Source organism: Acomys russatus, chromosome 11 (assembly GCF_903995435.1).
Source record: "Acomys russatus chromosome 11, mAcoRus1.1, whole genome shotgun sequence".
NCBI lineage: Eukaryota > Metazoa > Chordata > Mammalia > Rodentia > Muridae > Acomys > Acomys russatus.
In genome coordinates this window covers 16,381,084-16,395,188 of record NC_067147.1, presented here as the reverse complement: position 1 = coordinate 16,395,188, position 14,105 = coordinate 16,381,084, and the positions used below count along the sequence as shown (strand labels likewise).

General features: G+C 38.8%; 1 protein-coding gene across 1 annotated transcript; it reads right to left on the bottom strand.

Annotated features, from left to right (window-relative positions):
• Positions 1-200: 200 nt before the first annotated feature.
• Cenpq (centromere protein Q) lies at positions 201-13,901 on the bottom strand. The gene is made up of 11 exons (XM_051152947.1): positions 13,765-13,901; positions 13,447-13,515; positions 9,046-9,180; positions 8,730-8,784; positions 7,693-7,698; positions 7,427-7,547; positions 5,269-5,337; positions 2,665-2,794; positions 1,921-2,040; positions 1,709-1,786; positions 201-537 (listed from the first exon to the last, which is right to left on the bottom strand). The coding sequence occupies exons 3-11, from the start codon at positions 9,142-9,144 to the stop codon at positions 406-408; spliced, it is 810 nt and encodes a 269-aa protein (XP_051008904.1). The 5' UTR covers positions 9,145-9,180; positions 13,447-13,515; positions 13,765-13,901; the 3' UTR covers positions 201-405.
• Positions 13,902-14,105: the final 204 nt, after the last annotated feature.

Below are 14,105 nucleotides of genomic sequence, written 5' to 3'. Positions count from 1 at the left end.
TTTTATTTAATTTTAAAAAATCATTCTTAGTACATGGTAACTATACATGTATATTTCCTAGATTTAGCAACGGCTATAAAATGTGTAGGACATTAGACACTAATGATGGATTTAAAGTAGATAACAGGGTTAGTTGTCTGGTGAGCACGTCAGCTCTGTAGTATTATGGAGCTATGCTGTACATCTTTGGACGGGATGTGCGGCTCATCCCTGTAACTCCAGCACCCAGGATGCTAGGCAGGGCTTCTCTGTGCTCAAGGCCAGTATGGGTGACACAGTATGTTCTGAGGCAGCCTAGGCGACAAACAGAGTGAGACTCTGTCTTAAAAAGGAAAAAAGTTGTACAATTCATGAACAATACATTAATATGGAACAATGCTTAGAAACAACACCAAAACCAACTCTTCAGGAGCTGTCAAGTCTCTGATAGGCTTCTTGAATGAATGCTGACATGTTTTTCACTGGGGCTGAACTGTGAAGAACATCCAAGTCCTTCAGAAGAGCATTCTGGTTGGGAATTAGTGCCAAAATTTTTTTCTGTGGGCAAGACAATACAATTAATTTTCACATTTTGTGACAAAAGATGTCAAATGTCTGTTGTTTGGAGATGTATATTATAATCTTAAGTACACACCACCAACTTCACTAATCAGCAGCCAGGGCCAATTTTTTTCAAATAAGCCTCTCCTTCTCCCCCATTCCTTCTCTACAGGAGCACTACAGATAATAAAAAGGGCATTTACAGGACAGTATCAATGAACTCTTTGGAAGAAAGACAAATTACCAGAGTACAGATTAGTGACATACTGCCGAGCTAGTGTATAAAGAGCTGTACGTCACTGTTAAGAGTCAAAACTTAGAAAGGCCCCGCCTCTTGTACACTAGGCAGTGGTACAGACACCCTCCTCCCCTCTCATCCTTTGCCATCTATGCTGTCACGAGACTCGGAGAACTGGCCATGTCCTTCACTGGTTGCAACACTTGGGAGCGTGGACCCTGTACCTAATCTGGGCAGCAGGGCATAGCTGGCCCTCGGTGTAGGGTTGCTCGTGAGTGAGTCAGTGCCAAGGGCAGGAGAGTGGGACAGCTGGCAGCTAACTAAATCATATAACTCTCAGGCCCAGATCCAGGGCTTTGAACTGCCCCACCCCAAGATCTACCCCATCAATGAACTGCTGGAGTACATGAAGAGAGCACTCCTGCAGATCCAAAGCTGCAGGATCTCCATGACACAGGGCAACAACAGGATACCCGAGAGGGCTTCCAGTGAGGTTCCAGTACTGACAGAGTAGCAGAAGCCAGAGGTCTCGTATCAGACCAAACCAACGAGTCATTGCAATGAACATTTGCAAACAAAGAAGTGTGGACAAAATGGTATGCTGTGGGACACACTGTGACACACCACAGCTTCCACAATGAGGTTTTTTTTCCCCCTCTGTTGGAGGAGGCTGCAACAGTGGAGGACAGTACAAGGGGAGGAAGAAATGAGTGGGATTGGGGTGCATGATAGGAAATTCAAAACGAATCAGTAAAAAGTTAAAAAAAAAAGTAAGAAATTTGTCAAAATTTTTATAACAGGATTAGTTTGTTTAAAGAAATGGGATATGGTTTTATGAGAGAGTGTGTGTGTGTGTGTGTGTGTGTGTGTGTGTGTGTGTGTGTGTGAGATATAATTTGGTAATAGTTAGTATGGTAAATAGATACTTACATGAAGTATGGGTGCTTTAAGACTTTTCTCCGAAAGTTCAGGAAGAGTCAGTGCCTTATTATTATCCATGAGAAATACCTAAATAGAAACAGAAAGCTAGGGATTATTTCAGAAAGCTGGCTTTGTTCACCTTGCCATACTCAAGCTATCTTGAAAACATTTAGGATTAAAATTTTTATTTAAATACTAGCAATACGGCTTTAAACCATTACCTCTTTCACCTTCTGTTCCTCTTCTGCTACTTCATTTGTCAGAATTTGAATTTTGTTTTTTAGGCTCTGAATACTTTCAGTCATTGACTCTGTGGTCTCGACGATTTTGTCTATTTCTTCCTAAGGCAAAAAGAAAAGCTAATATTTTATAGTAAATGTATTAAAAATGAAAAATCTAGGAATATACTGACTCCAGGCAAAGTACAGTGGAAAGCAACTCCTGGGTCATTAGAGCTGCACTATTTTAAAGCATATCTTAGACATTGTACCACGCTTCATCTGTAACTATTTCAATGCACGGGTCTAAAAGACTTAACAACAAATATGTAAAATTAATATACCACTTTAGTTAAAGTCCTAATAAAATCCATAATATTGAACATATATTATTCCTATTTTTGATTTTGCTGTACATAGGCTCTCTACAGTTGGACTGGCTTAACAAATTAAAGGCTGAATCAGGACACGTTACACAAGAGTTCTGGACCAATCAGCTATCCTGTCTTTCTTCAAACTGACTAACCATTAAACTTGGTGAGGAAAAGTCTTGACCACAGATAAACCATAAACATTTCAATTTTAGAGGCCTAAAGTTCAAGTGAATGCTTTGATTTTATTAAGAAAACCAACAAAAATCCTAATCCAAAATTTGAATTCATTACTAGTCCAATAATACTATGATGTTTAAATTTGCCCTTGTTCCCATCCCCAGCTCTCAAATGGAGACCTTTCTGAATGTCATACTTGCAGTAAAGCTAGGCTCTCTTCATTTTTTTTTTCCTGTGCCTTTTCCATTTTCAGCAGACTTGACATATCAGTTAAATAGTTCAGCTTTCTGGGAGGGACTTTCAATGTTCCACACTGTTGTAGTAATCTTAAAAACAGAATACAACATGTTTATTTTTGGGAGGATTACTATTTTTATTTTTTGGAAGAGCTTCATTTTTTTCCTATTCCCACACCTGAAAGGTTTGTAACATTCTTTTCTCCCCTCCCCCCAATAGTTAATGGTGCTCCTCCCCAAAACATCCCTGGTCATCTAACTTTTCAAAGTATTAGCAATAATCTCAAATCATGGAATGCTAAGGCTACTTTACTAGAACATTTTTAAGTTAATACATTTTTGTAATATATTTCAAAAATCAGAATTTTCTACTATTGTTTAAATACTTTCTAAATTACTATAGTATGTGAGTCTGTTAGTTTAGTATAGATTGTTGGGCAAGAGAAAGAACTAGTTTTAAGTCTGACCCAAACCACACCTCTCACTTTATAGAATGCAACCAATAAGAGGTTAATCTCAATGTTTTCAAGATCACTGAGTTTTATAGCTTTAGTCAAAGAAGATGATGCTCTCTACATGCTTTGCTGTGGAGTACTGTGACACGGTTCCTATTCTAGATTCTTACTAAATTCTTAACTGATCTGTGTGATTCCCCACTTCCAGCAGACAGTGGAATAAGGTTCTCACCCCTGACTGTTCAGTTTTATTAGAAAGAAATTAAGGAGAATAAAATCAGGGTAGTTGATTCTGTCACAGGAGCTGTTATTTCTTTTTCCCAAAAAGTATACTATAAGTTGAATACTTTCAAAGCTAAAACCTAAAATGTTATAAAAATCTGAACCATTTTTGGTGCCACACTGATACCATTAGTGAAACACTCACTATCAAAACACTGACTCACAAGTGTTAAAAATATTGTATAAGGGCTGGTAAAATGGCTCATCAGGAAAAGACTTTTAGCAAGCATGCCTGATGACCTGAGTTCAATCCCTGGAACACAAAGTAGGAGAGAACCAACTCCTCAAAGTTATGTTGGACCTCCAATGTGTGCTATAGCATATGTGCTCATGTGCACATACACAAATAAACCTAAACTTTTAAAGTAATACTGCATAAAACCAGTTCAAGAGAACTGACAAAAAATGAATAAATTTTATGTTCAGATTTGGCTCCTATCCCTATGACTCATTGTTGTTTATACATAAATATCTCCAAGTCTAAAAATAACCCAACACCTGAAATTACTTCTGGTCCAAAGTATTTCAGAGAATGGATACCTGTATTTAAGATCTAAAAGAAAAAGGGGGAAAAAAAATCTAAAAGTAGCTACATAGAATGGAACCCAGATTTATCTTTTAGGGAGCACGTTCAAAATTTTAGTTTTTCAAAAGAAAAAACATTGGTGGCATACACCTTACAGTTAATCAGTCTTACTAAACTGTTAAGACAAATGTCAGTTAACCACAAAGTCATCCCTAGACTACAATAAACAGCCTTTCTGCAAACTCTAAGCAGCAGCATATTTTTAGTTTTGAATTAACATAAAGACTGTTTCATCATGGGTCACTTTTAGTCATTAAGAATCTTTTAAAATAAGTGTTTCAGCATATTAGAGAAGTGCAGTTAAATTTACTCAGTGGTCCAGTTGGGGTTTGATATTATCCTCTGATTATCAGTAGAAGTAAGATTAATCTGTGTATGATTAGTTTACGAACAACATGTTTGCCAGTTTACATACGTGCAAAAGCCAGAGTTTAAACCTAGGTGTTGCTGCCCAGGAACTATCTATGTTGTTTTGTGAGGCACAGTGTCTCCCTCGCTTGGGGCTTGCTGGTGAGGGTTCCTTCATGGCCTCTGCTCTAATCCCTGCCTCCAGGTTTCTGCTTCCCTCAGTGATCAACTAAGCTGTACGGTGAAATAACCATTTCCTTCCCAGGTTGCTTTTGGTCCTAATGTCTTACAAAACAAAAGAAAACGTAACTAAGTCAGAGACGAAGGAAAAGAATAGGATGTAACAATAAGCAACAGCAATGGAAGACATAAGACAATTCAGAGTTGTGAACTCTTACTTGAAATGTATAATCCACAAAGATCTATTTTTAGAATAGGGTCTGACCATTGGCTAGATCTGGGTAGGGGTTTAAAGTTTACGGCCTGTATTGTCCTTGGCCGGTGCCTTAGTTTGAGCGGGAACCCTGGGCCCAAATCTGCCTATCATAATGTTCTACTTGTAGGTTTCTAGGACCCTCTGGATCCTTCTACTTTGCTATTCTCCCATGCTTCTCTCATCTAGAGTCCCAATAGGATGTCCTCCCATCTGTACCAGTTTCTTGGTAAGTGAAGGCTTTCGTGGGACACGCCCCTTGGGCTAGTATGCATATATAAGTGAGTATATACCATTTGATTCTTTCTGCTTCTGGGTTAACTCACTCATTATGATCATTTCTAGCTCAATCCATTTATCCACAAATTTCGGGAATTCCTTGTTTTTAATAGCTGAGTAGTATTCCACCAAATCACACTTTAAAATAATTATAATCTAATCATTTCCAATTGTGTATTACCTTCTCTTCAAGAGGTTAAGATGATACTGAATTTGTTCCTTTCTTTTACTGTTTTTGTTTAAAATTTCTCTGGGGGAAAAAAGAGATTGACAAAATATTACTTTGAAACAACACAATTTCAAAAATCTTTCAGGTGTTCATCCTCACTAGCTAGGCAGAATCATTCACCTTCTCTTTTGCATTAGATATCTTATTATTTATTTTTACATCCCAACTGTAGTCCCCCTCCCCTCGTCCCAGTCTTTTCCTACCATCTTCCCCCACCATCCACTCCTCTATTTCTCTTCAGAAAAGGGCAGGCCTCCTATGGATATCACCAGCCATGGCATATCAAGTTACAGTAAGACTAGGCACCTCCTTTGCGATTAAGGCTGGGCAAGGCAACCCAGTAGTAGGAAAGGGGCCCCAAAGCAAGCAACAGAGTCAGAGACAGCCCCTGCTCCCACTGTTAGGAGTCCTACATGAAGACCAAGTTACCAATTGTAACATATGTGGTGAGGGCCTAGGTTAGTCCCATGAAGGCTCTCTGGGACTCTGTGAAGTCTCTGTGAGCCCTTACAAGTCCAGGCTAGTTGATTCTGTGGGTTTACGAGATACATTTTAAAGCAACATAACTTACCTATAATTGAAGAAATTCATGATACTAAGAATTTTAGTTTTGTGTATCTATGTTTCTATTGTTATTGGTGTATATTAATACAAAATACTGGTTTCATTTACACACACACACACACACACACACACACACACACACGGTAATTTCATAGTATTTCTCTTCTATTACCCACAAAACACTTTAAGCAGAAAGATCACATTTTCTTTGAATCATATTGTAATAATTCATATGCCCAACTTTTCTGATGAGGTTACATTCTTTCAGGGAGCAGTTTTCTCTCAGTTTATTTGTATTTTATATAACATGGTAGCTTTCACTGAAAGTTTTATCATAAACACAACTTCTGAAAGGTCAATATTGACAATACAATTGAAAAGTTTACAGACTACAAATCAATCCATACAGACTGATTTTTTTTACTTCACTGATAGAATCTCAAGTTTCTACAATTAAGGAAAGCTCTTTTGTTAGGCTAATGGCAATCATAAATCAATGAATATCTTTTTCTGAAATAGAAAAACATGGTTTAAATTTGATATGTCTGCCATGGTCTTCTGTTACAGGATCTTTGATCCCACTGTGATCCTTGAGACTGTGAATGATAAAACTTGTCTTTGATTCCATTGTGATCCCTGAGATGAACTGAAAATCCCTGTTTCTCGGGTTGAGCCCTAAAACACACCTTTAATCCAAGAACTTTCTGTTTATCGTAAACAGGTGATTTGTAAGGTGTACCAGTCCTAGCATACACCTTTAACCTAAGAGCTTTCTGTGCACAGGATTTAATAAAGTTAACTGTAGGTCAAGAGGTGGAGCAAGAATCCAGCTGACAGGGATTGAAGACTAGGAGGAACTTTGAGTTGAGGGGTGTTTAAGGCAGCCTGCAGAAGGGGGCTTGGGTTTTTGGTGGTTCTTTAGCTTGGGATTTTAGCTTGGCTCTCAGCTCTCTAGCTCTTAAGCACCTCAGCTGCTTAGCCTTTGGCTTTTTGGGCTTTGAGCTAACAAGCCTTTGGTCTTGGGTTTTTGACATTTTCCTCCTGGGCTGCCAGTTGATCTTGTGAGCCTTTCTGGGCCTTCTCCATTGGGATGTGAGCTGAGTAGGAACTTTAGTTGGGTGCTTTCTCTGCCTCTCTGAGCTAGCAGGTTTTTTATGAGTCTTTATTGGTAAAATAGAACAATCAGGGATTTTCAATTAATACAACAGTCTTCAACTCATGGAAGTTTTAGTTGGTGGTGACTAGCTGGAGGATATGTAGGGCACTGATTTTATGTGACACCTGGTGCCTTGTGCCAGTCTTGTGCTCTGTTCCCACTGTCATGTTTTGCCTTCCAAAGTCTCAAAATTACCAGAGCTACAGACTGTGCAACAGATTGTCTGAAACTGTGAGCCTATAATCTTTCTGCTATTTACGATGTTTATGTTAGACATTCTGTTACTCCCATGAAAAAAGTAACTAAAATATGTAATAATATTTAGAGAAAATTGTAAATAGTAAATACCTACATGGGAGTCAAAAGTTGAAAAAAAAATTTTAAACTCACAGAATTACTGATTCCATCATACTTCTCAAATATTCTTCAGTATTCTTTGGAAGAGGTTGCCAGTTTATTTTCTTGTTGGATGATATTTTTACCTGTTTCAGATTAATACGTTTTGCTTGTCCTGTTAGTGATAATAAAAGAGAGTATAATCAATTTAGAAGTTTGCAGTTTTACCTAAAAATAATTTTGATATAAAGAACTGTAATAGCACTATGAGACTAAAATGTTTTATTCTTTAACCCACATCTTGTGCAGCTGTGGCACACCAGTTACTGAAGACAAACTTGCCTGTTGTAACGATGCCTGATATACTATCAACTGACACTGCAATACAAACACTTTTAAGTGAAGATAATCAAGTTAATATTATTAAAAATTGCTTCTGAAAAATGACTTGAATTCCTAAACTGGGCATGGTGGTGCACGCCTTTAATCCTAGCACTCGGGAGGCAGAAGCAGGAGGATCTCTGTAAATTTGAGACCAGCCTGGTCTACAAAGGAAGTCCAGGACAGCCAAGATTACACAGAGAAACCCTGTCTCAAAAGACCAAAACAAACAAACAAACAAACAAAACAAAAACAAAAAAAGAACAAAAACCAACCAAACAAACAAAAAACAGTAAAAATACTGGAAGACTATTTCTATCAGACACTGGAAAAGCTAGAACAAGGACTCACTTCCTAGTGCTTATCAAACAGCAGATAAACCTCAACAGTGTTTGCTCAACAGTGTTTGCTCCTTGAATTAAATAAGGAACTTCTACTTACAAAGGATCAGCAACAAGATACAATACTGGATTCACAAAGATTAGGTAAGGAAAAGGAGATATTGTTATGCAAATTACAGGAGTACAGAAATTACAAAAGCAAAAAGCTGGGCACCCTAGAAATAGAAAATCAGAACACTATCTGCACTGTTAAGTAGAGTGTTTTTGCAAAGAAGTGATGTTTAAGAAAACACGAGTATGTCAAACTTACTAACTTTGAAGAGCTCGAGCTAGTGATTATAAATGATCTGCAGGCACCGCGCTGCCAGGACCGAAAGCACAGGTGTGTTGAAGAGAATGAAGTTGTTTGTCTTTATACAGAGGTTAGTAATTCAGAGTGGGGGATAATGATTTGTCTTCTAGTTTCTTTCAATGAGGCAGATGAACCTCTAATATCGTTGCTACAAGATTTAAATACAGGGAACGTGGCTGCCGATAACCACTTTTACTATCGCTGAACTCATAACCAGGATGCTGAAAAGGTTTTCTTGACAATCAGTAGAAGCCACTTTAAACAAGACACATAAGAACAGCACCTTTAGAGGACGGATGTTCTGCATGACTCTTGTTTCTTTTTGCTGTGTTTCCAACCTAGAGATATACAAACAACAGATAGAGATGTCTCTGCAATGCATTTTCCATGTATCCTAAAGAGTAGTACTATCCCTTCCAGGAAAAACAAAAAATGCATAGTGTTGTTTCTATAGATAGCATATATATTATATTACAAAGAATGCACTAATGTATCATATGAATTATAATTTGTAGTAAGACCGACTTTTAGCCTTTTTAAGGGAATAGATGATATTTCTAATCAAAGAGATCTAAATGATATGCTTGATATCTTATTACCTCATGCTCTGGCAAATCCACTTCTTCATCAGCTCTTTGTTTTGCATTTCTTTTTAACTGTTGGGATTTTTTCTTTGAAGCATTTGCTTTACCGGACATTTTGATCTAAACGGTACAATTACAATGATACACAGTCTGCAAAGGTGAAAAAAAAAAAGAGAAAAGTTATAAAGGTTTATACATTAAAAAGCTTTATTTATTCTTTTCTCATACAATACATCCGGACGACAGTTTCTTCTCTCACTCCTCCAAGTTGCCATCTCCATCCTGCCCCCATCTACTGCTCCTGTTTCCCTTCAGAGAAGAGCAGGCCTCCCAGGGATATCACCTGAACATAGTCTAACAAGATGTGATATGACTAGGCACAAACCCTCATATCAAGGCTGCCTGAAGCAACCCAGTAGGAGAAAAAGGTCCCAAGAGCAAGCAAAGGAGCCAGAGATACCCCTACTCCCACTTTTAGGAGTTCCACAAAAACACTAAGCTAAACAAAGATAATACATATGTAGAAAATCTAGACTCCTGAAGGCTCAGGGATTGCTGCTTCAGACTTTGTTAGCCCCTAAGCCCCGCCTTGTTCTTGTGGGGTTCTTGAGGCCTCTGGTTCCTACAACCCTTCTGAGGGTTCCCTAAGCACCACCTAATATCTGGCTGCAGGTCTCTGAATCTGCTCCTATCAGCTTCCAAAGGAAGCCAAGAAGACTACATTTTAATTGTTCTAAATGATGTCTTCAGAATTTTGGAAAAGCATCTTCTGTTTTTAAAATATTCGATTATGTTAAAAAATAACTTTGGGGCTGAAGATGTTAGCTCAATTGGTTGAAGGCTTATCCGAAATGTAAAAAAATCCCCCGTGACAGCATAAAATCTAGTTTGGTGTATGTGTGTGTAATCTCAGCACTCAGGAGTAGAGCCAGAGATTGTAATTTTAAGGCTAGCTTCAGTTACAGAGTGAGTTTGAGGCAGGCCTCTGACAAGATAAATGAAACCCTCTTTCAAAATCAATGACAAAGCAAACAGACAAAAACCTTTGGCTCTCATTAGTAAAATAATACTAATTTAATCTTGCTCCTTAAAATGGCTATAATTTGCATGGTTTCAGAAAAATCGCTTTCAAGATGCTTTTGAATGTTTGTACTCTCACATGCAATATTATCTCTAGTTTTAAATTAAAAAGGGGGACATATAAAATAGATACAGGCAATGTCAGTTCAAAGAGCATTACTGGATTTTAAGTACTAGGTTCACTATAACTCAATTTCTGGCAAAGGTGAAAGGAGATAAACTATAGGCTTGTACTATCAATCCACACTGTAATTAAGCTGCACAAGTACAACACTCAGTGCTCTCATGGGTTACAAATAGATATGGAAGTGGTGATGGAGGGACCAAATGGTGACATTTACACTAACTTCGGTTTCTGGTAGACCTTTGTAAGTAAATTTATTTCTGATAATGAGTGGATAGGTTATAAATTATGCATAATGTAAAAAAGTATATATACAAATATGTTTTAATTCTTAGCATAAATTTGTCACCATTCTCTTTCTAAACTCTACAAATTTATTGCTTATAAATTTTACTTATTTTTATGGCTAAGTGCTTGCACGTACGTCTGTGAACAACAAGCATTCCTGGTGGCCACAGAGGCCAGAGGAGAACATAGATCCTCTGAAACCACTTAGCATTGTGTGTGCTGGGAGTTGAGCCAGGCCATCTGAAGAATAGCCAGGACTAAGCCTCTTAAAAAAGAACTTTATTTTTTAAAAACTAAAGTCTCCTCTCACAGGCTTACGTTTTAGAAATAATTTATTTATTTTTATTTTATGTGCATTGGTGTTTTGACTGTATGTATTTCTGTATAGGGTGTCATATCCTCTGGAACAGGAATTATAAACAGTTGTGAGCTGCCATGTAGGTGCCGGGAATTGAACCTGGGTCCTCTAGAAGAGCAGCCAGTGTTCTTAACTGCTGAGCCATCTCTCCACACCCTCACCTGATTAAAATATGATGGGAAGAAGCTATGGGGAAAAAACAGTTCAAAGATCACAAACGACATTTAGCAAACATATCAAATCAGGCACAAATATTGGTAAAACTCCCAAATCACTTTCCCTGCTATTGAGCAGCGTGGCAGATTATTCAACACCAGACCTATTCCCTTGCTTCAGTTCTAAAGTACCGAATTCCCACAACTCATTGTCGTCTAATAAAACACCAACCCACATTCAGTCAGGTTTACATGTGGGCCTATCCTAGAAGAAAGGCCATTAAAGCAGTTCATGTTCACTAAACATGAGAGGAAAAGAGGGGGCTGAGCTCTTTAGATGAAAATCATATGAATTCCTTCTCACTACCTAAAGGGATGCAGGGGCAATGGCCGCTCTATGTTATATCATAGCAGAATCTGCAGCTGTTTGCTAAGTACAAATGGCAGAAGAGATTCTGTTCTAGTATACTGCCTACACAGGAAGAGATTGGCAGCATCAACTTCCCTGTGCTCGGAAACACCTGCGCTTGGAACCCAGCCAGTCACCAGGTGATGGAAAGGCCACCATGAAGAGGAACTGAAACTCTTGGCAAACGCCTCAGCTAAGCTCCTAGATCCACTTTCACAGTTAGGCGCATATGCCTGAGCCAATCAATATACCTTCAATCATACAGAAAATATACAAGTCAGGCCTACGAAGTCATTCATAATCCTAAACTTCAGAACAAAATATGTGGCGAAATATTCACTTAATCTGTGTAACACCTACACTCTTTACCTTGACATTTCCAGTCCTTAAGACTCTAAACCCTAGCAACTTCTCATCCTTCTCCCCTGTTACTCTCACATTAAGTTTTCCTCTCTAGCCACATTTGCTTTCTTAACCCACTGAGTCTGACTGTCATGCACATGTTGCATATTCTAGCTGTTTTCTAGCCTATCTCTGCTCACTCAGACTAGGAGCCAACATCTTTCCAGATCCTTCCTAATCATTCTTTATTTTTGTATACACGTCTAGGGCCCTTATGATTCTTATCATTTGATGAAGTTTGCTTCTGTCAATCATTTTTTTCTAGATATTGCATATTCCATAAATACTCAATAACATTTAACTCAGCACTACTCCAGATGTGATTTACAAAGCATTTTGTACAACTATATTAAATACAGAAACTGAGAATAAACTTTCTTTGTGTGTGTTTATGTGTATGGTTTTTTTTTGTTTGTTTGTTTTGTTTTTCTTTTTTGAAACAGGGTTTCTCTGTGTTGCTCTGTCTGTCCTAGACTCAACTTTGTAGATCAGGCTGGCCGCAAACAGCGATCTGCCTGCCTCTGCCTCTCTGAGTGCTGGGATTAAAGGTGTCTGCCACCAAACCTGGCTTGAGAATAAAATCTCTATAGAAATTTAACAGAATTTCATGTGTGTCAAGTTCAGTCACAAAATAATCGGTTATGTCTTTAGAATTTCATTCTGTCTAATAGCCAATACTTAAAAAATAGTTTAGTTTTCAGACCACTTTTAGATTCCAATAAACTGTAAAGAAAGTAAAAGGTATTTTCATATGCTACCTAACCATTTCTACTCATTCTTACCTCACCAATCATTAACACCCCACATCAATGTGGTGCAATGGCTCCAAGTTGAGCGCACCCACACTGACACATACGATCCCCAATGCATAAATACAGCAGCGTCACTGCTGGTGTTGAATGGATCATTCACTGATCAGAAGTACAAAAGCAAGACAAAACAAAACTGGTCCTTTGCCAGTGGTGATTTTATGCTCTCTGAGGTAATAGATCGTAATGGCAAGGCTTCTCAACCTCAGCCTCATTAACATTCAGATATTTTGATTTTTTTTGAAAGGCTGACTTGCACACTCTTAAGATGATTAGCAGCATTTTCCTTCCTATTTACATATGCCACAATCACTCCACTCCCAAACAGTGGCAACCCAAACTGGTTCTGGTTCCTATCAAATATCCTGTGAGTCAAAAATGGCTCAGGTTGACAGCCACTGGCATGTGGTTAAGAACAAGCTATAAATGGGGACAAGTAGGGGGGTCAAATGGAAGGGAGAGAGGGAGGGAGGGAGGTAAAGAAGGAAGAGAATTTTTTTTTTTTTTTTTTTACCGTTCCCAGATCCATAGGAAATCATAGCTTAATAGTGGTTGGTAGAAACATGATTATGTATGAGATATACTAAATGCAATCAAATTGATTTGTTGGCAGGTGGGGGGATATTTTTGGAGTATTAGCTAGGAGGAAGCGAAAGTGCTTAAATGAAATCAGCGTAAGCCTGATGGTATGACAGCTCAAAGGTCAATGGTTTGTTTTGCTTCGTGAACCAGCCGGTTTAGACTTGAATGTTCAGGTGAGGAGTGAGAAAAAGGACACCCAGGCACCCTACCTTGGCTTGTTTTCTTTGCCGGTTTGCTGAAACTGGTTTAAACGGACTTATCTCAATCTAGACGTTCATCTGTGAACCACAAACAAGAGTAAGCTTTGGCTAGCCAGTCGGTCGCTCCAGGACGGGGTATACAGAACTTCGAGAACGAGAACTGGGACGGTCAGGGGGAACTAGGACGCGGGGGATGAATGTTTTGACTCTTCCCTGGAGAATCCATTATCTCAAGCCGCTGTCCCGGGTGGAAGAGACCTCTTCGGACACTAGACATTTCCCCTTAAATAAATAAACCAACAAATAAATAAACCTAACGGAGTTTACCACAAACGCGTGAGGCTCAAAATTCATCCCTTTTGGATCGGTCAGCCGCTTAACCGCTTTCTCGGACTCCTCGCTGTTTCTTTAAAAATCGCGCCTAAGTCTTTTGGCGCACGAATAACCGGAAGAGAAAGAAAAAACCAACCCAAACGACCTGGGAAACGGAAGTGCCTATAGAGAAAGTTGATATACTTGTAGTAGAAAGCTGGCTTGCGGGCCACTCCTTTACGTCATCAGAAACGCGCGCGCGACGGCGCGATTTGATTGGCTGGTCCGAGGGCGGTATCGGCTACGCCCCCTGATAGGACAGGCTCGCGCGCTGGGGCTGCCAGCGCCTGTGACCC